At 45.5% G+C, this 23,757-nt stretch overlaps 1 protein-coding gene and 1 pseudogene across 1 annotated transcript; one reads left to right on the top strand and one right to left on the bottom strand.

Moving 5' to 3' along the window:
* Window positions 1–10,183, top strand: part of LOC103640826 (receptor kinase-like protein Xa21) — a 57,914-nt pseudogene extending 47,731 nt beyond the window's left edge.
* A 2,185-nt stretch (window positions 10,184–12,368) lies between these two features.
* On the bottom strand, window positions 12,369–17,099 carry LOC103640827 (2-oxoglutarate dehydrogenase E1 component). The gene is made up of 5 exons (XM_023301171.1): window positions 17,039–17,099; window positions 13,251–13,639; window positions 12,991–13,114; window positions 12,729–12,775; window positions 12,369–12,658 (listed from the first exon to the last, which is right to left on the bottom strand). The coding sequence occupies exons 1-5, from the start codon at window positions 17,097–17,099 to the stop codon at window positions 12,578–12,580; spliced, it is 702 nt and encodes a 233-aa protein (XP_023156939.1). The 3' UTR covers window positions 12,369–12,577.
* Between the last annotated feature and the right edge of the window lie 6,658 nt (window positions 17,100–23,757).

A 23,757-nucleotide genomic window follows, 5' to 3' on the forward strand; every position in this document is an offset into this window, starting at 1 on the left:
CAAATCGCAGGAGCATTTAACGCAAAGGTGGCCTGACACCTTTATCCTGACACGCGCCCTCCGGCAGAGCCGAAGTGACCGCCGTCACTTCGCAGCTCCACTGACCGGTCTGACAGAAGGACAGCGCCGCCTGCGCCACTCCGACTGCAGCGCCACTTGACAGAGTGATGCTGACAGGAAGCCAGGCCCTGCCAAAGGCACCATAGGAAGCTCCACCCGACCTAGGGCTCGGACTCGGGCTCAGCCCCGGAAGACGGCGAACTCCGCTCCGCCCGACCCACGGCTCGGACTCGGGCTAAGACCTGGAAGACGGCGAACTCCGCTCGGCCCGACCCAGGGCTCGGACTCGGGCTAAGACCCGGAAGACGGCGAACTCCGCTCCGCCCGACCCAGGGCTCGGACTCGGGCTAAGACCCGGAAGACGACGAACTCCGCTTCGCCCGACCCCAGGGCTCGGACTCGGGCTAAGACCCGGAAGATGGCGAACTCCGCTCCGCCCGACCCAGGGCTCGGACTCGGGCTAAGACCCGGAAGACGACGAACCCCGCTTCGCCCGACCCCAGGGCTCGGACTCGGGCTAAGACCCGGAAGACGGCGAACTCCGCTCCGCCCGACCCAGGGCTCGGACTCGGGCTAAGACCCGGAAGACGACGAACTCCGCTTCGCCCGACCCTAGGGCTCGAACACCGCCATGGCCTCTGCCGACGACCTCCGCCTCGCCCGACCCAGGGGCTCGGACTCGGCCTCGGCCATGGAAGACAGACTCGACCTCGGCTTCGGAGGAGCCTCCACGTCGCCCAACCTAGGGCGCAGGCCAGCCACGTCAACAGGAAGCGCCATCATCACCCTACCTCGAGCTGACTCGGGCCGCAGAGAACAAGACCGGTGTCCCATCTGGCTGTCTCCACCAGATAGGCAATGATGGCGCCCCGCATGCCCTGTGACGATGGCGGCTCTCAGCTCTCTTACGGAAGCAGGAGGACGTCAGCAAGGACACAACCGCTCCAACAGCCGTCCCTCCGCCAGGCTCCGCCGCTCCTCCGACGGCCACGACGTCACACTAGTTGGGTTCCAAGATCTCTCCGGCTGCCACATTGGCATGTACTCAGGGCACTAGCTCTCCCTCGCTAGACACGTAGCACTCTGCTACACCCCTATTGTACACCTGGATCCTCTCCTTGCGTCTATAAAAGGAAGGACCAGGGCCCTCTTAGAGAAGGTTGGCCGCGCGGGACGAGGACGGGACAGGCGCTCTCTTGGGGCCGCTCGCTTCCCTCACCCGCGTGGATGCTTGTAACCCCCTACTGCAAGCGCACCCGACCTGGGCGCGGGACGAACATGAAGGCCGCGGGATTCCCACCTCTCTCGCGCCGGTCTCCGGCCGCCTCGCTCCTTTCCCCCCTTCGCGCTCGCCCACGCTCTCGACCCATCTGGGCTGGGGCACGCGACACTCACTCGTCGGCCTAAGGGACCCCCCGGTCTCGAAACGCCGACAACCGCCACACCCAAGAGTCCACCAAGCAATCCAACGAGATCACCCCATCAACACCATCCTCGGCGATATTCATAAGGGGTAACCACTAGATCGCGGGTTGCACATTTTTGTGAGCATTACTCTTTTGTTTCCTCTATTGAGCCAGACAGGGTAGAGGAAGCACTTCAAGATTCGGATTGGGTGATGGCGATGCAAGAGGAGCTCAACAGCTTCACAAGGAATGAGGTTTGGCATTTAGTTCCACGTCCTAACCAAAATGTTGTAGGAACCAAGTGGGTCTTCCGCAACAAGCAAGATGAGCATGGTGTGGTGACAAGGAACAAAGCTTGACTTGTGGCCAAGGGATACTCCCAAGTCGAAGGTTTGGATTTTGGTGAAACCTATGCACCCGTAGCTAGGCTTGAGTCAATTCGTATATTATTAGCCTATGCGACTTACCATGGCTTCAAGCTTTACCAAATGGACGTGAAGAGTGCCTTCCTCAATGGACCAATCAAGGAAGAGGTCTATGTTGAGCAACCTCCCGGCTTTGAAGATAGTGAGTATCCTAACCATGTCTATAGGCTCTCTAAGGCGCTTTATGGGCTCAAGCAAGCCCCAAGAGCATGGTATGAATGCCTAAGAGATTTCCTTATTGCTAATGGCTTCAAAGTCAAAAAGGTCGATCCTACTTTATTTACTAAAACTCTTGCAAATGATTTATTTGTATGCCAAATTTATGTTGATGATATTATATTTGGGTCTACTAATGAATCTACATGTGAGGAATTTAGTAGGATCATGACACAAAAATTCGAGATGTCTATGATGAGGGAGTTGAAGTATTTCTTAGGATTTCAAGTGAAGCAACTCCAAGAGGGCACCTTCATTAGCCAAACGAAGTATACTCAAGACATTCTAAACAAGTTTGGGATGAAGGATGCCAAGCCCATCAAGACACCCATGGGAACCAATGGGCATCTCGACCTCGACACGGGAGGTAAATCCGTAGATCAAAAGGTATATCGGTCGATGATAGGATCTTTACTCTATTTATGTGCTTCACGACCGGATATTATGCTTTCCGTATGCATGTGTGTAAGATTCCAAGCCGATCTTAAGGAAGCTCACCTTAGGGCCGTGAAACGAATCTTGAGATATTTAGTTTATACTCCTAAGTTTTGCCTTTGGTACCCTAGGGGATCCACATTTGATTTAATTGGTTATTCGGATGCCGATTGGGCAGGGTGTAAAATTAATAGAAAGAGCACATCGGGGACTTGCCAGTTCTTGGGAAGATCCTTGGTGTCTTGGGCTTCAAAGAAGCAAAATTCGGTCGCTCTTTCTACCGCCGAAGCCGAGTATATTGCCACAGGCCATTGTTGCGCGCAATTGCTTTGGATGAGGCAAACCCTTAGGGACTATGGTTACAAATTAACCAAAGTTCCTCTTCTATGTGATCATGAGAGTGCAATCCGCATGGCGGATAATCCCGTTGAGCATAGCCGCACTAAACACATAGCCATTCGGTATCATTTTCTAAGGGATCACCAACAAAAGGGGGATATCGAGATTGCATATGTTAGCACCAAAGAACAATTAGCCGATATCTTTACCAAGCCATTATGTGAAGAAACCTTTACCAAACTTAGGCATGAGCTAAATATTCTTGATTCTAGGAATTTTTATTGATATTTTGCACACATTGCTCATCTATATACCTTTGATCATCTCTCTTTCCTTGCTATGACTAATGTGTTTTTCAAGTACATTGTATGCTAAGTCATAGATTGAAAGGGAATTGGAGTCTTCGGCGAAGACAAAGGCTTCCACTCCACTCCATCGTTTATTCATCCTTCGCCATCGCTCCGCAACCTCTCCACTTTGGTATAATCTTCACCTCTATATTTTTAGCCAAAGGGGAAGAAAGTAGTTAAAAGGGCTATAATGACTCTGTTTTTGGCGATTCATGCCAAAGGGGGAGAAAGTATTAGCCCAAAGCAAAAGGACCGCACCACCACCAATTCAAAACTTTCAATTTGTATTTAAAAGAAGTTTTTCAAAAGAGAATTTCAAATTGGTATCTTATTTGTGATATAATTTCAAATTGGTAGACCCTCTTCAAAATTAATATCTAAAACCCTCTTGAACACTAAGAGGAGGATTTCATTAAGGGGGAGTTTTGTTTAGTCAATGGAAAAGCATTTGAAATAGGGGGAGAAAATTTCAAATCTCAAAATGCTTCTCAAAATCTTATTCATTTACCTTTGACTATTTGCAAAAGGACTATTGAAAAGGATTTACAAACGATTTGCAAAAACAAAACATGTGGTGCAAGCGTGGTCCAAAATTTTAATATGAGAAGAACAATCCATGCATATCTTATGAGAATATTTATTGGTTCAATTCTGAGTAAACTTTGCACTTACAATTATGCAAACTAGTTCAATTATGCACTTTTATATTTGCTTTGGTTTGTGTTGGCATCAATCACCAAAAAGGGGGAGATTGAAAGGGAAATAGGCTTACACCTTTTCCTAAATCGATTTTGGTGGTTGAATTGCCCAACACAAATAATTGGACTAACTAGTTTGCTCTAGTCTATAAGTTTTATAGGTGCCAAAGGTTTAAAATAAACCAATAAAAAGACCAAGAAAGGGTTCAAACAAAGAGAGCAAAAGACACTCGATGGCAGCCCTGGTTTGGCGCACCGGACTGTCCGGTGTGCCACCGGACAGTGTCCGGTGCATCACCGGACAATGTCCGGTGCATCAGGGAACTTCAAGCTGAACTCGCTGCCTTCGGGAATTCTCAGAGGCGCTCCGCTATAATTCACCGGACTGTCCGGTGCCCCAGGGAGAAGCAACTCTGAACTCGCCAGCTTCGGGAATTCGCTCCGCTATAATTCACCGGACTGTCCGGTGTAACACCGGACTGTCCGGTGTGCCAGCGGAGCAACGGCTACTTCACGCGCAACGGTCGACTGCAACACATTAAATGCGTGCCTGCGCGCGCAGAGGACAGAGCACGCGCGGGTGGCGCACCGGACAGTCTACAGGACTTGTCCGGTGAGCCACCGGACAGCCAGGCAGGCCCACAAGACAGAGCTCCAACGGTCAGAACCCAACGACCGGCTGACGTGGCTGGCGCACCGGACAGTGTCCGGTGGCGCACCGGACTGTCCGGTGCGCCATACGACAGCAGCCTCCACCAATGGTCAAGTTTGGTGGTTGGGGCTATAAATACCCCAACCACCCCCACATTCAAGTTATCCAAGTTTCTACACTTCTACACCTTACAAGAGCTATAGCATTCAATACAAGACACACCAAAAAGATCAAATCCTCTCCCAACTCCACACAAAGCTTTAGTGATTAGAGAGAGAGATTTGTTGTGTTCATTTGAGCTCTTGCGCTTGGATTGCTTCCTTCTTTCTCATTCTTTCTTGTGATCAACTCAATTGTAACCGAGGCAAGAGACACCAATTGTGTGGTGGTCCTTGCGGGGACTTTGTGTCCCGTTTGATTGAGAAGAGAAGCTCACTCGGTCTAAGTGACCGTTTGAGAGAGGGAAAGGGTTGAAAGAGACCCGGTCTTTGTGATCACCTCAACGGGGAGTAGGTTTGCAAGAACCGAACCTCGGGAAAACAAATCATCGCGTCTCACTCTTTATTCGCTTGCGATTTGTTTTTGCCCTCTCTCGCGGACTCGTTTATATTTCTAACGCTAACCCGGCTTGAAGTTGTGATTAAGTTTACAAATTTCAGATTCACCCTATTCACCCCCCCTCTAGGCGACTTTCACACGCCAACGGAAGAAAGGGTGTGGATGGCCTCCTTGCACTTAGAGGGAGTGGCGGCGGAATGGTTCTATGCACTGGAACGCGACAACGGCGTCATTTCATGGGCACAGTTCGTCGAATTCACCAACCTGAGATTGGGCCCGCCAATTCGCTCCAACCCTATGGCCGAATTAAAGGATCTCTACCGCACAGGCACTGTCGAGGAATACCAGCGGCAGTTCTCACTTCTTCTCTGCCGATGCAACAACCTTACTGCCATGCAGCAGGTCAACATGTTCACAGCCGGTCTTGGGGAACCCCTGCGCACAGATGTTGAACTACAAGCTCCTGGAAATTTGCAGCGCGCCATGAACCTGGCAAGGGCCTATGAGAGAAGGGAACTCGAAGCAGGGAAAAGGGGAGGTTACAAAGCTGCTGGGAAGAGTTTGGTATTCAAGGAGGCCGGCAACAGCACGCCATGTAAGGTAGCTGCTGCGCCCCGGCCTCGATTCAAGCGGCTATCACCGGAAGAACTAGCAGCGAAGCGTGCAAAGGGGGAATGCTATCACTACACAGAGAAGTACTCAGTGGACCACAAATGTGCTGCTCGAGGGGTTTTCTTGCTGGAATTAGAAGATGACACTGGAGAAGAGGAGGCAGTGGCCGAGCTGGGCATATCACTGCACGCCCTGAAAGGAATTGATGTGGGGGAGACTATGAAGCTTACAGTTCTAATCAAAGGAGTGCCACTCACAACCCTGGTAGACACCGGTTCCACACACACATTCATCACAGAAGCAAAGGTGTCTGAGCTGCAGCTTCCACTGGAAAGGCGCCAAGGAGCAGTAAGGGTCGCCAATGGGGACAAGGTCACCAGCCTAGGGTTCTGCACAGGATTGTCCATACAAATTGCTGAAGAGCGGTTTGCCCTGACTTGCTATGCTCTACCACTAGAAGGCTTTGATGTGGTGTTGGGAGTCTAGTGGTTGCGTTCCTTAGGCCCTATCTTATGGGACTTCGAACGTCTATCAATGACGTTCTGGAAACAAGGACGCAAGGTGTGCTGGACAGGGATGGGTAGCTCAAAACCCCGCTGTTGTGTAGTTTCAGAGGGCAAGGAATTATTGGACAACTTGCTGCAATCATACGAAGATCTGTTTGAAGAACCTCGTGGCCTACCACCAGCCCGGCGCCATGATCACCACATCAGACTACTACCCGGCACAACGCTAATAGCGGTGCGGCCATACCGCTACCCCCAGCTCTTAAAGGATGAGATCGAGAAGCAATGTGAGGACATGTTGTAGCAAGGAATTATAAGGGAATGCACATCCGCATTCTCTTCCCCAGTGCTTCTAGTAAAGAAATCAGATGGAACATGGCGATTCTGTGTGGACTACCGGGAGCTCAATGGGAAGACTGTGAAGGACCGTTACCCCATACCAGTAGTGGACGAGTTGCTAGTGAGCTCTAAGGTTCTAGATTCTTCACCAAGCTGGACCTTCGGAGTGGGTACCACCAAGTGAGAATGCACCCCGAAGATGTTGACAAAACATCATTCCGAACACACCGAGGCCACTTTGAGTTCCTTGTCATGCCATTCGGTCTCACCAACGCCCCGTCAACATTCCAGAGCTTGATGAATGACATCCTCAACCCATTCATACGCAAGTTTGTGCTGGTATTTTTTGATGATATCCTAATTTATAGCAAGACATGGGCGGCTCACCTTCAACAGGTCAAACAAGTGTTCCAAACACTAAGAGCACATAAGTTGGCATTGAAGCGCTCCAAGTGTTTTTTTGGGGTCACTAGTGTGTCATATTTGGGCCATATCATCTCGCCATCTGGAGTGGCGATGGATCCTGAGAAGATAGCAGCAGTAGAAACTTGGCCACAGCCCAGAACTTTAAGGGCGCTGCGCGGGTTCCTCGAGCTCACAGGATATTACTGGAAGTTCATTGCAAGCTATGGCAACATTGCTGCACCACTAACTGCCCTATTGAAGAAGGAAGCATTCTAGTGGTCGGAAGCATCAACAGAGGCATTCCTCGCACTCAAATAGGCACTCATGATCGCTCCCTTGCTGCAGATGCCAGATTTCAGCAAAAGATTTGTGGTTGACTGCGATGCGTCAGGTTCAGGGTTTGGGGCAGTTCTTCACCAAGGTGCAGGGGCAGTGGCATATTTCAGTAGAGCTGTGGCACCACATCACCAGAAACTTCCGGCATATGAGAGAGAACTGATTGGGCTTGTCAAAGCAGTCCGCAATTGGCGGCCATATTTGTGGGGACGAGCGTTCACAGTGAGAACTGATCACTTCAGTTTGAAATACATACTGGACCAGCGCTTATCCACCATACCACAGCACACATGGGTCAGCAAACTATTTGGGTATGACATGGAGGTGGAGTATAGGCCAGGGAAGATGAACGGCGCGGCTGACGCCTTATCAAGAAGGGATGAGGAACCATCAGCAGCAGTGAATCTGCTGTCCACCCCAACTCTGGAAGTCTTTGATATTCTCAGGAAGGAAGCATTGACAGATCCGCAAGTCCAGGAACTAAAGACGCAGTTGGCAGCAGGAACTGCAGGAGAAGGGTGGGCTGAAAGAGATGGATTGTTGATACGCCGGGGCAGAGTCTTCGTTCCAGATAATTCAAGTGTGTGGGATCAGTTGCTGATAGCTGCTCATGCAGCAGGTCATGAGGGAGTAGAGAAGACCTTGCATAGATGGAGGAGCTCATTCCACAATACCCATATCAGGAGACGGGTACAGGAACTTGTTCGGGGCTATGCAGTCTGCCAAAGAAATAAGTCCAAACATATTCACCCTGCTGGGCTATTACAGCCATTACCAGTTCCCTCTGAAGTATGGAGTGATATCTCCATGGATTTCGTGGAAGGGTTTCCAAAGGTGGGGGGTAAATCGGTTATCCTCACAGTGGTTGATCGTTTCTCCAAATTTGCTCACTTCATTCCCTTAGGTCACCCTTATTCAGCAGCTTCAGTAGCACGGGCATTTTTTGACGATATTGTCAGGTTACATGGTCTGCCCTGTTCAATAGTAAGTGACCGAGATGTGGTATTTACCAGCAACTTTTGGACAGAAATGTTTCGGATGGCAGGGGTAAAGCTGCAGATGAGTTCCGCATTTCACCCACAAACAGATGGTCAATCGGAGGTCACAAACAGAGTGATATTAATGTACCTGCGCTGCTTAGCAGGTGATAGGCCGAAGACTTGGCTCCAGTGGCTGCCATGGGCGGAGTACAGCTATAATTCTTCATATCAAACTGCCATCAAGTGTTCACCCTTCCGGGTAGTCTATGGGCGTGACCCCCCGCCATTACTACCTTACCAGCCGGGTAAAGCGCGAGTAGCTGCGGTGGATGGCCAGCTTCGTGATCGGGATGAGTTCTTAGCAGAAATCAAGGAGAGGCTGGTCCAGGCCCAAGTCACAATGAAGCAGTACCAAGACCAGACTCGACGGGAGGTGAAATTCCAGGTTGGGGATTGGGTGTGGCTCTGGTTACAGCAAAGGTCAGCCGTGGGCGTGACACCAGCATCTACATCCAAGTTGGGACCTCGTTTCTTTGGGCCCTACAAGGTTACACAGTTAGTGGGGGACGTATCTTACAAATTCAGTTCCCTCCAAAGGCAAAAATTCATGATGTTTTTCATGTGTCACTATTGAAGAAATTTATTGGGCAGTTGCCAGACGAGGTGGTGCCTCTTCCAGATCTGTTACATGGCAGGGTGGTACCTACACCTGAGAAGGTATCCAAGGCAAGGCTTAACAGAGGCGTGTGGGAAGTGTTAGTTCACTGGGTGGGTCGTCCAGCAGCAGAAGCATCCTGGGTTCAGCTAGAGGATTTCCAACTACGATATCCAGCTATACAGGTCGCAGACGACCTGTTTTTCCAGGAGGGGAGAAATGTTGCAGATGCATTTGTGGGGCAGACTTATACTAGGAGGCAGCAGAGGGAGAGCCGGATCCAGACCCGAGGCGGTGAAGCCAGCAACTCTGCTCTAGCAGATAAGTCTCCAGCAGATAATTCTTGAGTTCCAGCAGATAAGGATTAGCTAAATAATAGCTAGGTTGTTAGCTAGATAATAGCATGGAGTTGTTAGCTAAATAATAGCTAGGTTGTTAGCTAGATAATAGCAGGGAGTTATTAGCTAAATAATAGCAGGGAGTTGTTAAACAAGTTTATCTCTTATCAGTTGGTGCCGACCCTGGTTTATAAAGGGGAAGCAGTAGCATGTAACTAGGCATCGAAGGAAATACAATCTCCCTGTGGGGCGATTACCTCGGTCACCCTGGCCGATGGTGATCTTGCTCCTATTTCTTCCTCTCGCTCTTCTCCACCATACGCTCTCCGGTCCCTGTCTCAGGCTGCGCTGCTCCTCTACTCGCCCTTACGCACTCCTAGAAGGCTCAGGCGTATCAATTTACTTAATTTGTGAATATGAATTTCATGGATAGAGTTTTGCTGTGTTGGAAAAGCTTCACGGAAGAGCGACGTGTTTAGCTATGGGATTATGCTCCTTGAAGTCTTCACTGGAAAGAAACCCACAGATGCTATGTTTGTTGGTGAACTGAGCCTCAGGCATTGGGTCCATCAGGCATTTCCTGAAGGGCTTGTCCAGGTCGTGGATGCTCGTATTCTACTCGATGATGCTTCTGCTGCTACCAGCAGCCTGAAAGGCTTTCTTGTGGCAGTGATGGAGCCGGGTTTGCTCTGTTCAGCTGACTCGCCGGACCAAAGAACGACGATGAAGGATGTGGTGGTGACGCTAAAGAAGGTCAGGGAAGATTACATCAAAACGATCGCAATGAGTACGAGTGCTACCCACGAGCAGTGACTGTTTGTTCGCTGCGGCCCACGTGTTTCCCTAGCTTTCTCTGGATGAGCATATATGAAACTCGATTATTCATGTATACTAGTCGGTTGACCGTGCGTTACGACGGCTTACAACAATACCTATGTAAACTATCTACAAAAAATTAAATTTTTTTATTGATTATCTCCATTCTCTGTATAATATTTTTTTTATTTGGCTAACTGATGTTATTGTTTACTCCATCTAATATGTATTGGTACAACACGACTAACGAAGTGAGCGATTAGAAGAGAGTTCACAACTACTGACTGAACGAACAAAGATTATAAAATGACATAATTCCACCATACAGAGACTAAATTTGTGAGCTCAAGTTTCTAAAAATAAGTCACATGAACTCAAACTTATAAAAAGATAGATCAAAATATGGAGTGATTGCTAAAGTAAGACAATAATAAAAACTGGATGCGCTCCATATAAATTATGCTACTTCGTAGCAATTACTAACGTTTAAAATCAACAAATAACCTTTCAATTTACTGTTAGTGTGACAAATCATTGTTGCTCAATCCAATTCAGCAACCTCAAACACCATGAAGTCCATTGCGCCAATGTGGTCTCAGAAACGATCTAATAATTGCAAGAGCTAAGAACGTCGTGCCGTGCTTGGGCTGTAGCCTCGGCCCGTAGTGCTGGCCCGTCCCGACACGATTATATTTTTTATTTTACAAAAAATATATATACATATATACAGTTTATATTCAATATTAAAAATATTTGAGCATAATGTTTTATTGGTTAGACAGCTTCACCCAATGTCTCTCGTCCTTCTATCAGGGCATGGGTTCGAACCCCACCTTCTGCACCGCTTTTTTAACATTTTACGTTGATTTAATCAAATGGTCCGATGGGCTAACGGGCTGGCCCGACACAGTCAGCAGGCTAGCATGACGTGCCTGGGCCAGAGTTGTGGCCCGCGGGAGCGTGTTAATTTGAAATAGCTTTGAGGGGTTATTTGTAAAAAGTCCAGAGATTATTTGAAACTGGTGCTTTAAGTATAGTATAGATATAGAAGTGGATTGAAGAAGATACTTTTTTTTCCTCTTCCTAGATGAGCAAATAATACATATAATTATCTTAATCATTTAACCAATAATAATTCATCCGGAAGATGATAAATAACTATATATAATATATTATATGTATTATTCTCTCTCTCGGTTTAGCTGGTGCACGCATCATGCAGGGGTTCATTTCATTTGGGAGAGAAACCATGTGTTTGGTTGTGATACGGTGGTAGCCTGGACCGCACGTGAACTAATTTCGTGCATAGATTTATGTTTGATTGTTCGCATTCATACATTTAGGATAAATATAACATGTGTTTGGTTGTCTGTATCAGAATATGTCCTATAAAAGAGTGCATAAATAAATCGTTAAATATTACATAGTATGTGTGGTCTAGTTTTATTTAAAAAAATATCAGGAACGACGAATATTAAACTAGTTCAGTAATTAAATTTTTTATTTGAAAGATACAATTGAAAAACAACGTAAAAAGCGTTCTCGGTTTGTGTGCCTTTGCATGCACCGGCATGCACTTAGCCTAAACGCGGGCATACGCGGCAGAAAGGGGCCTGGCCGGCGATCATTTTTTGCATCTATTCAGTCGTAAGTTCAGAGAGAGGAACCAAATAAGGTGCACTTTAATTTTCAACGGGTGCAGTTGCACGTTCGGAGAAGGAAACCAATCACACGGAAAGTGTTACGCAAGACGGCCGGGAGCAGTGCATATTTTTTATGGTGGGGCATTTGATATTGATAGCTAACATTCAGTACCTGCTACCGGAATCGGGCTCTTTCACTACACGACGGTTCACTTACAGCGACCTACGGTTGGTTGCTAAAACGGCCTTCAGCAACCTACGGTTGGTTGCTAAAAACTTTTAGCGACCCATAAGGATGGTCGCTGTAAGTGCCGTCGCTAAAGGCTTTAGCGACCGACATCTTTTTAGCGACCGACCGTCCGTCGCTAATATTGTATATTTAGCGACCAACCGTGGGTTGTTGTACTATAGATTTAGCAACCAATCGTGAGTCGCTATACTATACATCTAGCAACCAACAGAAAGTTGCCCCTAATTATAGTCGTTAATAATGATAATATACCATTAATTAGTATTCAACAACTGTTATATATACAAAAGCATCACAAATCACCAATTTTTATACACATAATCACATAGATATACAAATTTAATTAGTATTGCACAATGATAGATCCACATCACATAAACCATCAACAAACACCACAACAAAATCATTCACAAAACCTACACATTATCATGTTTTGCACATATTTGCAAACACTTTACAAAATCATTTAACCCCAAACTCCGTACATTGTTTAACAGGCCAAGAACGGAGGTGATACCCAAACTCCATACATTGCTTAACTGCATCCAGCACAAGGCATTACAGCCTGTCCACCCGATTTTCCGCTATTGTGTGACATTGTTCTGTCAGGACAGGGGTAACACTAGAAGCTCCAAGTTCCTAAATAGGAAAACAAAACAGACTTAGAAGTAGACAATGAATAAGAAGACCCAAAATGTATGTAACATACAATACATTTCTCTATAAGCCAATCCGCACGTCCGCCTTTCAGTGTCCCTGAGGATTAGAAATAATAAAGTGATTACAGGATGGAATAAAAAATTCTCCTGGTTTACATAGTATCAGCTTGTTTGTTGATTACTAGGACTCATCCATTAGATTGTATGTCAACTAACCTTCCAGCTAGCAAAACATTTTCTACTATACACTTGACAGATTAGAGATCATGCAGCAGAGTAAAAACGAGCAACCACTTTTTTCTAAACACATACTTGGATATCTCTTCAACTCACACTGGATGAGGTCATAGGGGAATGGGCAGAGCTGCTCAACTCTACATATAGCAACATCAGTGCGCTCCGTCTTCCTTCTTTCTTCATCCAGTTCGTAGTACACCTGAAACTATAGTAAAAAAAGGGTTAAAGAATGGCCTACCGGTTTGCCAAAAAGGAACCTAATGGTCTTCAATATAAAACAATTTCCAAGAGTGACACAACCAAACTTTCAAAAAAAAAAGAGTGACACAACCTACCTTTCCAGAGCAAAGAACTAGACGGTTAATTCCCTCCTCGAGGTCCTTATGATTATTCTGGTCTTTGATGAGCCGCTTGAAGCGTGTCCCTTGCTTGTCGAATCCAGGGTGGCCCACAAGATCATCAAATTCAGATAAGCTCGACTTGCTGGGCGCGCGTGGCTGCGGCTCCGCGGGCCTGGCCGGGTGGCCGGCGTCGGTCCGCCTGGGCGCCGAGCTGAGTCGCGGTCGTTGCAGGCGCGGTCGGCTGCTGCTGCTCGGTCGAGATAGAGAGGAGCGAGGCGAGGGAACGGAGGAGAGAGGTGAGGGGAGAGAGAAGAGGGAAGGGAGAGATAGAGGCGGCGGTGGCTGGAAGAGAAGCCAGGGAGGTAGATGGGCCCCTAGTGGGCCTTAGGGTTAGGGAGGGTTTTCTTTTTTTCCGAAATGCATTTTTAAATTACTCAAAAATTAATAAAAAATTTACCAAATAAATAATAAACACTTGAATAAATTATTGTGAATGCAAATAAATAATAAACATTTGAATAAAAAATTATTACCCTATTTAATATAAGCACAAAGAACACAGTTACATACTATAGTCATATCCATACATAAACAAACCATGAAATAAACATACAAGCAATATTAAAAAGAAATAAATCACCACACAATTTAGCGATCAATGTTTACTTGTTTTAATTAATTTTTAGTCACTAACATCTACAGGTACGTTCAGGCTATAAGATTTGATAGTGATCCTTGCTCTATAGCGACCCACCGTAAGTCCCCGACGACATCTATAGCGACCAACCATAAGTTGTTAAATTTCTAGACTTTTAGCGACCAACCGACCGTTGCTACAAACGGATTTAGCGACTGACCGTCGGTCCCTAACCTTTAGCAACCAACAGTTGGTACCTTATAAGGGTCGCTAAAGATCAACCGTCGTGTAGTGTTTGCCGAGTGCTTGCCTGGAAAACACTCGGCGAAGTCTTTGCCGAGTGTGACACTCGCCAAAGAGAGCTCGACGAATAGTACATCGGCAACGACTTCTTTGTCGAGTACTTTTTATCGGTCACTCGGCAAAGACTTTACCAACTGTCACTCGGTACTCGATAAAGAAAAGTCGTTGTCGCGGCGACTGGTAACAGAGACGACGCCTTTGCCGTGTATTCTAGGTGACACTCGACAAAGAGATTACCTTTACCGAGTGTCAACTAATACACCCGGCAAAGAGATTACCTCTTTGCCGAGTGTCCGCCAACCTAGACTCGGCAAATGGGCCACCAGCGGGGTCCTTTGTCAGTTTCTTTGCCGAGTGCGCTAGGAGGCACTCGGCAAAACTTGCTTCTTTGTCGAGTGCCATGGTCACAACACTCGGCAAAGAAGCTTTACCGGTGCCCAGGTGTTCCTTCTCTATCGAGTGCTATGACCCTGACACTCGGCAAAGTGACCAGTATACACCTTATTTATTTATTTATTTCTATTCCATCCAAACAAACAAAAGATATCACATATACATCACAGATATCACATATACATCACATATCTCACAAACAGCATAAATCAAACAAGTTCTCACAGCAATACCAACATGTTCGAACACAAACATAAGTATCCAACACTTAAGAACATAAATCTCAAGTATCTCACAAAGCATTACCAACATCTAACAAGTTCAGACCGGGTTATCTCACAAAGTATGAACAACACTAACAAAAGTAGTAGCACGATGGCTGACATCCAAACATATACATCAAACATATATATTATTAATCGATGTAGAAGAATATATCCTACCACATCAGCTACTTGAATCAATTGAGCTACCAAGTAAAATAAAAACTTTTCATTTGAGCACGTTGGTTGATACGAATAGACCAAACTCTTATGCCACAAATGTAAACTAATATATACTAATATCATATGAGGATTATCAAGCTATACCAACTAATATGAGCTATACCAACTAATATATGACTTCATTATCAAGCTAAAATGAATATATGATTTACCAAAATTCATACAATAATTAATGGATGAATAATACCTATCAAATCCTCGGCGACAGAGCGCGCGACGAGCAAACGGTGGGGCGCGTGCGGCAAGCAAACATGGCGGGGCGGGCTCGGCGGGGCGCGTGCGCGTGGGCGGGGGCAGCGGTGGTGGCGCGGTCCACGTGGCGGCGTCGGCGTGGCAGCGGCGGGACGGCAAGGGCGGTGGCACGGTTTGGTTTCGAAGTGACAATGAAGTCACGGTAGGAACGACTAAGTATATGTTCTTTGCTGAGTGCCAAATCGCGGGCACTTGGCAAAGATTTTTTTAATTTAAAAATACACTTTGCCGAGTGCCAGATCACGGGCACTCGGCAAAGATTGTTTAATATTTTTAAAATAACTTTGCCGAGTGCCGCCCTGGTGGCACACGACAAAATAGCTTCTTTGCCGAGTGCCTGTAATACCTAAGTTGTAAAGAGTAAGAAAGGGTATAATTTCCTTATATGATTTGCCTCTATTTATTTGAACATGTGAATAACCACATTTAAAAGTGAATAATTAACAAATGACACATGAATAACTTGTGCATCATGTTGGAGTTTATTTGTTTGTGCATTTAATAATAATGATAATAATAAAAACACATTAAGGATGAGATTGAGGTTTAACCTAATTTGCAATCCAATTTTTTTTTAAAATGAATTAGAAAAGAAAAGAGGAGGAGAGGAAAACCCTGGAAATAATGGGAAGAAAAATACATAAATAAATGTACTTTTTATACTAGTATATTTAATAGGTACATTTAAATCTAGGTACAAATTTACCACAAAATTTGGATTCAAATTTGAGATTCAAAAATAAAAAGAAAGGAAAATAGAAACGAAAAGAAAAAGAAAAAAAGAAAACTATGCGTCTGGGCCGCTCTATTCTATTCGGCCCGCTAGCCTGCCTTCGCCCGCGCGGCCCATCTTTTCTTCGCGCCCGCGCATTAACAACCGGGGGCCACGGGTCAGCAGCCACTTCTCTCTTCTATCATGCACCAACGGGTGGGCCAACTCGTTAGCCATGGTGTCGTCCGCACGCCATATCCACTACCAGTGGGACCGGGATGCCAGAGACAGTTGCGTGCGCTGCAGCTACCTAAACCCCCTCGTCGAGATCCGCGGACGGCCGGTGTAACAACCCCCCGGGTCTCTCGGCCCCAGCTGGGCGTTCACGGCTCCGCGCGCTAGTATATGGAGGCGTGAGCGCCCTGGTCGTGCTCTTTACCTCCCGAATTTCCGTGAAAACTCCACCGCTCGTGCAGTCGTGTGTGCAGTTGTGTCGCGCCGCTGGTGAAACCCCTCCACGCCGGTGTTCCATCCCCTGCGCGTGGTCATGTGGGTGTACCAGCGTCCGGGAGATCCGTCCGTGCCCTCGGGACGAGCTAGGCGGCCCCGAATCGGGGGGAATTCCACACCGGAGTGCGAGACAAGAGCAGAACTACCTCTCCCCGTGGTCGGCTCGCTTGCGCAGGCAATTCCTAGTAAGAACCCCTCGCCCGGACCCGCCTTCATACCCGTAGCATGTGGACCGGCCGAATTTGGGTTTCTTGTGCGTAGTTCATGGATTAGCCCCAATGGCGAAATACCTCGTTGTGGCGGCGTCGGTGCCGTAGGCTGGGCTGCCCATGGGAGAAGACGAGTCCGCTGCCGTCCGATTCTCTTCGGAGGGCTGAGATTAGAAAGTGTGTACCCCTTCGCGCTTGATTAAATCCTGGCCGCTAACTCTAGATCGTGCGGAGTATATTAGATCACGCGTATTTGAAACCTGAACCGTAGATCGCTGATCCAACGTCCGTAGTCACATACCGGTTCGGTATGTGGATCATTTAAGCCTTTGCGTCAGCTTCAGATCTGACGGCCAGAGCACCATACATCTCCATCGGTCAGGCACTTTTGTGTCTAGGTCCTCGGATGTTTCTGAAAAGAACCCGCAGTCCACAGCAGTGACATTCTGAGTCTTAGGATGTTTTTCGTGGAAGCCCCTGGACTATCGTGTAATCATGGGCGCAGTACAGTGAATAGAAAAACAGAAGGAAATCCATATAAAAAGTAATTTTGGTATTAAAATAATTCCAAAAACTCATTTAAATCATAGTAAATTCATTTTAAGTTCTTTTTAGTTTATTCCAGTTTCTATAATTTTGTATTAATATTGTTTCTCACTTAGTACCACTGTTTTAACATGAAACCCATATTAGAATTGATCACTTAATTAATTTTGTACCAAACACATAAATACTTCAGAAAATCATAACATGAGATCCGTAACTCCGAATTTAGTGATTCTTGTTCCTACAATCTTGTTACAATGCGTAGATTATTATTATGTACTTTGTATTCATGTTTGGTGTGATGTTAATTTATCCCTTGTATCATGTTTGTTTGTATTGTGGCGAATAGACGAGCCAGTGACTGATGATCCAGGTGTTCAGCAGGTAGAGGTTGCTGAGCAGGAGCTCATTGAAGGCAAGTTGTGCCCTTGACAACTTTTATTTACCCAATAATATTCTATATAATCATTTTATCATGCATAGGCTTAATTTTGATGGGACCCAATAGGCCACCCTAGTCTGGTTATCTTTTCACCTTGTTTACCCCTAAACTTTTGGGTAGCCTTTGCTATTGCTATATATGGTTTTGGGTGTTGAGATAACTATTACACATGATCATTCTTTATTACTGTTCTATTTCTATTCATGATAAGACAATTATGTTAATTGGAACATCGAGCTTAACTTGAGAAACACGTGCCACCACAAGGGTGGAATGGGACGCCCTTGACTGACTAACTAGGAAAGCTAGTGGAGGACTACCTTACCCGAAAGGAGCAAGGGAAGCAGGGGAGTATGCATGTAGGGAGGTTCTCGGGTTGATTTTGCTACGATGGCGGTCAGACGGGGGATTCCTGCATTGCTCTTCCTAGAAACTGTAGCAGGTTTTCTGAAGATAGTGGAACTTTGTAAAGGTCTTATAGTGGATCACTAGCCATTCACATCGGCAGTGTCTAAGGGCCTTGCAAACCCAGGCTAGATGGGATACACGACTTGTGGGTATAGGGTACAACCTCTGCAGAGTATAAAACTAGTATACTAGCTGTGCTCGCGGTCATGAGCAGCTCAAGACTCTTGCATGATTAATTTGTGGAATTAAATTCAATTTGTCATTTGCATCGCATTGGGATTTATTATTAATTTCGATATATTATTACTCTGGTTTGGTATCTACTTACATTTAGTAAATGCTAATAAAATTTGACCAACTTATTAAAAGCAATGCTTAGCTTTACCCCTTATTTGTGATCAGCCTTACACTTCACATGAACTCCCACCTTTGGTGAGTCATGCACATTATTACCCACAACTTGTTGAGCTATGATCTTTTGTGAGCTCACCCTTGCAATATATAAACCCCGTCCCCCATAGGAGAAAGAACATGTGGTCCAGGAGGATCCTTACAATGAAGTGTACGAGCTCATTTAGGTGGCGTCTCCTAGTCAGCTTTATGGCACCAAGGATGAATGTTTAGTTCGCTTTATAATTCTCGTTTATTTTTGTAAGACTTCCACTATGTAATAATGATACTTGTGATATTTATTTTTATACACTTTGTCATTATATGGGATGTTCTTCTTTGGCGCACATATGAGACGCACCCGATTTTATCCCTTAAATCCGGGTGTGATAGTGCCCCACGTCCGACACTCGGCAAAGAAAGCTTTGCCGAGTGCCATTTTTGGACACTCGGCAAAGCATATTTTATTTTTTTTCTTTCCCAACCAAACTTTTTGTGGGAAGTTTCTACACTATGTAAACTTAAATGTTCCATTTTGGCACAATTATTAATGTTTTTGCTATAACTATTAGATTTTGTTCTTTTAATTGAATTTACTCACGTAATTCATATTTGAACTCCAAGTCACTCGGAAAACAGAAAACTTTGAATGCAAAAAAGATATCCATTTTAGGTAACACAAGTTACGACCGATTTAAGTAGCAGACCGGAATTTTCGAGCACCATGCTCACTAAACATGACCGTGAACTTGTCATCCAGTTGTTTAAAAATTGTATAAAACACAAACATGTCAGAAAATCATGAACCTTGTCCACATGTCATGATATCATATGTAGAGACTATGATAAAATTTTTAGAATGTTTCTAGAATGTTGTGACGCACTATGTGTAGAAACCTAAGTGGCCTACACATGAAATCATAAAGTTTCAATGTAGACTGGCTAGGTTTCTACACAAAGTGCGTCACAACTTTCTCGAAACATTCTCAAATTTTTATCACAACCTCTACATATGATATCATGACATGTGGACAAGTTTCATGATTTTATGACTTTGTTCATGTTTTATACAATTTTTAAACAACTCGATGGCAAGTTAACGGTCATGCTTAGTGAGCATGGTGCTCGAAGATTCCGGTCTGTTCCTGAAATCGGTCATAACTTGTGCTAAATAACATGGGTATCATTTTTGCATGCACGGTTTTCTATGTTTCGAGTGACTTGCAGTTCAAATCTGAATTATCCAAGTAAATTCAATTAAACGAACTAAATCTAATAGTTATAGAAAACACTTTTACAATTGTGCCAAAATGGTACATGTAGGTCTACATAGTGCAGAACATACCACAAAAAGTTTGGATGGGAAAAGAAAAAAAGAAAAATATACTTTGCCGAGTGTGAGATGTAATACACTCGGCAAAGGTAACAGTCGTTAGCTATAGACGGCTGCTGACAGCCCTTTGCCGAGCGCCGCCGTTCGTCGAGTGTTTGGCACTCGGCAAAGATTTCTTTGCCGAGTGTCTTTTTGTGCCGAGAGTCCTGCTCTCGGTAAACGCGGTTGTTACCGAGAGCAGGACTTTGCCGACTGCGGCACTCGGCAAAGACTTCTTTGATGAGTGTCTGAAGCGCCCCAATCCCTTGGGACTTAAATGTGATACAATTACTAGTCCCAGGAGGCTAGTAAACACATTTATACATCAGATGATTCCAGATCTGCTTAAATGAGACAAACCTATAAAGGCGGCGATCAACTTTAAGAGTTGGTCCACAACTCGGGACATATCATCAGAGTGGGGCTGAAGTAGCCCGATATACGCAGCAAAGCAAATCAGCGGTCCAACAGCCACAGGCAAGGTTGAGAACAGGCGTAAGTCTTACCTGATCAACGATCTCCTTCTCTGAAAAACAACAAATAAGCAAGGGTGAGTACTTACGTACTCAGCAGCCCACCTTCGCCCGCGGAATGGGGAAATCAGATATAATGCATGGAATATGTGGAGCTCAGGATATTTTGCAGAAATAGCAATATTTGATGCAGGGTTATTTTGTAAAACATTTTGTGTTTTTCAAAGCGCATCCTCTCCCAAAGGAGTAGGAAGTTTTTCAATATTAGAACAAAATCCCCTGGACTAAACCATCCAGGTATCTCAGCAGTTTCCCACTGGTTTTCATTTTCAAAAACAACTACTGGACTTCCCATCCACCATAGCTCACGGCTCAACCACCGAACCTTTTAAAACCACTTTTCAAAAGCATTTTTGGAAAACAAAACACTAATTATCATACCACACCAGACTCGTCCATACCAGCGGACATGAACTATTCGAATAGGTTTGAACTCTGCGCAAAGGGGCACACTTTACCCACTAGTCCGGTTTGTGCATTCTCACCGTCGTGAGATCCGAATGCCGAATCTCTCTCTTTCCTCGCACGTCCTTACCTTAACGGTTATACCGGAAGGAGTCCGGCCACCGCCATGTCCAAACCGGACAAAACATTCCCCCTCCTTATCCTCCCAGTGCTCCCCAGCCATCATAACCCTGGGGTTTGGACCGTACGAGTTCAGATTGAGTGACTGCCCATACAGTCTCGAGTGGTTGTACTTGTCATGAGTACAGGTAGTGAAGGATGACAAACCGGTCCTTATATGAGGGGACAATCCTTCTGCTCACACCTAACCCGGCTGAGCCAACACCTGAGGCCCTCCCCTAAACCAGGGACTCCCTGATCATCCCGCTTAAAAGGTGATAAGGGTGACAACCCTTCATCATACCAATTTTGGAAAACATTTTCTTTTGAAAACTCACACCTTTTCTCAAATCATTTGTAACAAATATGTCAAGGAGTATAAAGATTGATTGCGGCAAGTGGCTGGGTGGCCATAATAACTTGTCTCAAAATCATATCATTCATAAAATAATAGGCTGAGGGTTGTGGTTGAAAAACATAGATAATTTATGCATCAAAGGGATCCAGTGAGCTTGTCGTTGCTTTAACCGGCGAAGGGGGAGCTCGCGGAACTAGCTTCTGGCTCCACCGCCTGGCGTAGACATGTAGATCTGGCATGCACAAGACGACACGAACGCTCCGATAACTATGCAACATGAACAAGCAAACATACAAACCAACAAGTATATCAACAAATATTTAGTATAGTGGTCAGAATGGCGATATGTGGATGGGTAGAGTCTTGAGTAGAATCTGTGTCATGTGGTGTTTTGATATACTGGCGGTGGAGCGGAGGTGCTTACCAGGAGGGTGGATTGGAGGCGAAGCGACACTATGCATGAAGCCGGCAGAGCGGAGTAACTGAGTGGGTGGGGTGTTTGCCTTGGCTGAGGGTGTTGAGTGTGTGTGGAGAGGGAGAGGGTAGCTAGGTGTATTTATAGCTAGGTGTATGTGGTGTAGTACAATAGAGTTCACTGTTGATGAGAATAGTGACGAATGAATTATCTGACTTAGTCTGAACAGAGAAATTATAGGCAAAATATGGGACAAGAGTATGTTGGGAGTTTTCTGGAATATGAACAATGCTTAAGGGATGACATGGTTGGATAGGGAATAGTTTGATAAGAATTTAGAAACAAGAATTATTGGAATCTGAGTTTGGAAGCCTAGTTCGAAGGAATCTCAAAGTTAAGCGTGCTCAACTTGGAGAAACCTGGGATGGGTGACCAGATGGGAAGTTCCTACTGGAAGGAAAATCACAGTCACCGGAGTTCGTATGACTGGAATATTGGTCTGGCTGGTCTTAGGTGAACTGGACAGCATGATGGATGAGTAGTTGAAATTTGGGGTGATCGGATGATCGATGAATAGTAACAATGAATAGTGTTGGCGGAAAAGTAATTATAGATATCATCGATGAACAGTAACGATGATGAATAGTGTCGGTGAATAGTAATGATTAATAGTAACAGTAAATAGTGATGGTGAATAGTCGTATGAACGAACGATGAATAGTGACTATGAACTAACGATGAACGATAAATAGGAACTATGAACGAACGGACGAACGATCGAATGATCGGACGAACGAACGATCGGAATTTCGGCAGTATAACGGCTAGACAAAGATTATTTGGACGAACGATGAATAGGGACTATGAACGAACGATGAACGATGAATGGGAACTATGAACGAACGATGAACGATCGAATTATCGAACGAATGAACGATTGGAATTTCGGCAGCATAACGGCTGAACAAAGATTATTTGGACGAACGAACGGACGAATGATCAAACGATCGGACGATCGGAATTTTGGCACCATAACAGCTGGACAAAGATTATTTGGATGAACGATGAATAGGGACTATAAATGAACGATGAACGATGAATAGGAACTATGAACGAACGATGAACGATCAAATGATCGAACGAACGAACGATCGGAGTTTCGGCAGCATAACGGTGAACAAAGATTATTTAGACGAACGAACGGATGAACCATCGAAACATCGGACGAACGAACCATGAACGATCGGACGAACGAACGAACAAACTAAGAACAGTTGGATGAACGATCGAAGAACGACCGAAGGATCCTTGTGCTAGTGTGTGCTTATTTGGGAAGTAGAGTGGGCGTGTGGGGGGGGAGGGAGAGAGTTGCCATGAAATGGCTTGGGGTGGCTTTAGAGGAGGCCCTTGCCCCTCTATTTATAGCCAAGGTGGGGGGATTAGGGGGAGGATGAGAGGATTAGTGGGAGGATGAGAGGATTAGTGGGAGATAAACATGGATTTGTCTTGTATAAGTGTAATTAGCTTGTAGAGCTCACCGTATGACACCGGTGAGAGCACCTAGAGGGGGGGGGTGAATAGGTGATCCTGTAGAACTTCAAAAACTTAAGCCACAAAACTTGGTTAATTGTTAGCACAGTAATTTGCCAAGTGGCTAGAGAAGGATCTCAACACAACACAATAACCAAGAGATATCAATCACAGAGATGGCACAATGGTTATCCCGTGGTTCGGCCAAGACCAACGCTTGCCTACTCCACGTTGTGGCGTCCCAACGGACGAGGGTTGCAATCAACCCCTCTCAAGTGGTCCAAAGACCAACTTGAATACCACGGTGTTGCTTTGCTTTTCTTAATCCCGCTTGCGAGGAATCTCCACAACTTGGAGCCTCTCACCCTTACAAAAGATGTTCACAAAGAATCACGGAGCAAGGGAGGGATTAGCAACTCAC

The sequence above is a fragment of the Zea mays genome, chromosome 10, assembly GCF_902167145.1.
Source record: "Zea mays cultivar B73 chromosome 10, Zm-B73-REFERENCE-NAM-5.0, whole genome shotgun sequence".
Lineage (NCBI taxonomy): Eukaryota > Viridiplantae > Streptophyta > Magnoliopsida > Poales > Poaceae > Zea > Zea mays.

Coding starts and splice junctions, on each gene's coding strand:
- LOC103640827 (XM_023301171.1), bottom strand. CDS start 17,099: ATGATCCACATACCGAACCGGTATGTGACTACGGACGTTGGATCAGCG. Junction 13,640..17,038: donor ATCAGCGATCTACGGTTCAG/GTTTCAAATACG, acceptor CCTAACCCTAAG/GCCCACTAGGGGCCCATCTA. Junction 13,115..13,250: donor TAGTTCTTTGCTCTGGAAAG/GTAGGTTGTGTC, acceptor CTATAGTTTCAG/GTGTACTACGAACTGGATGA.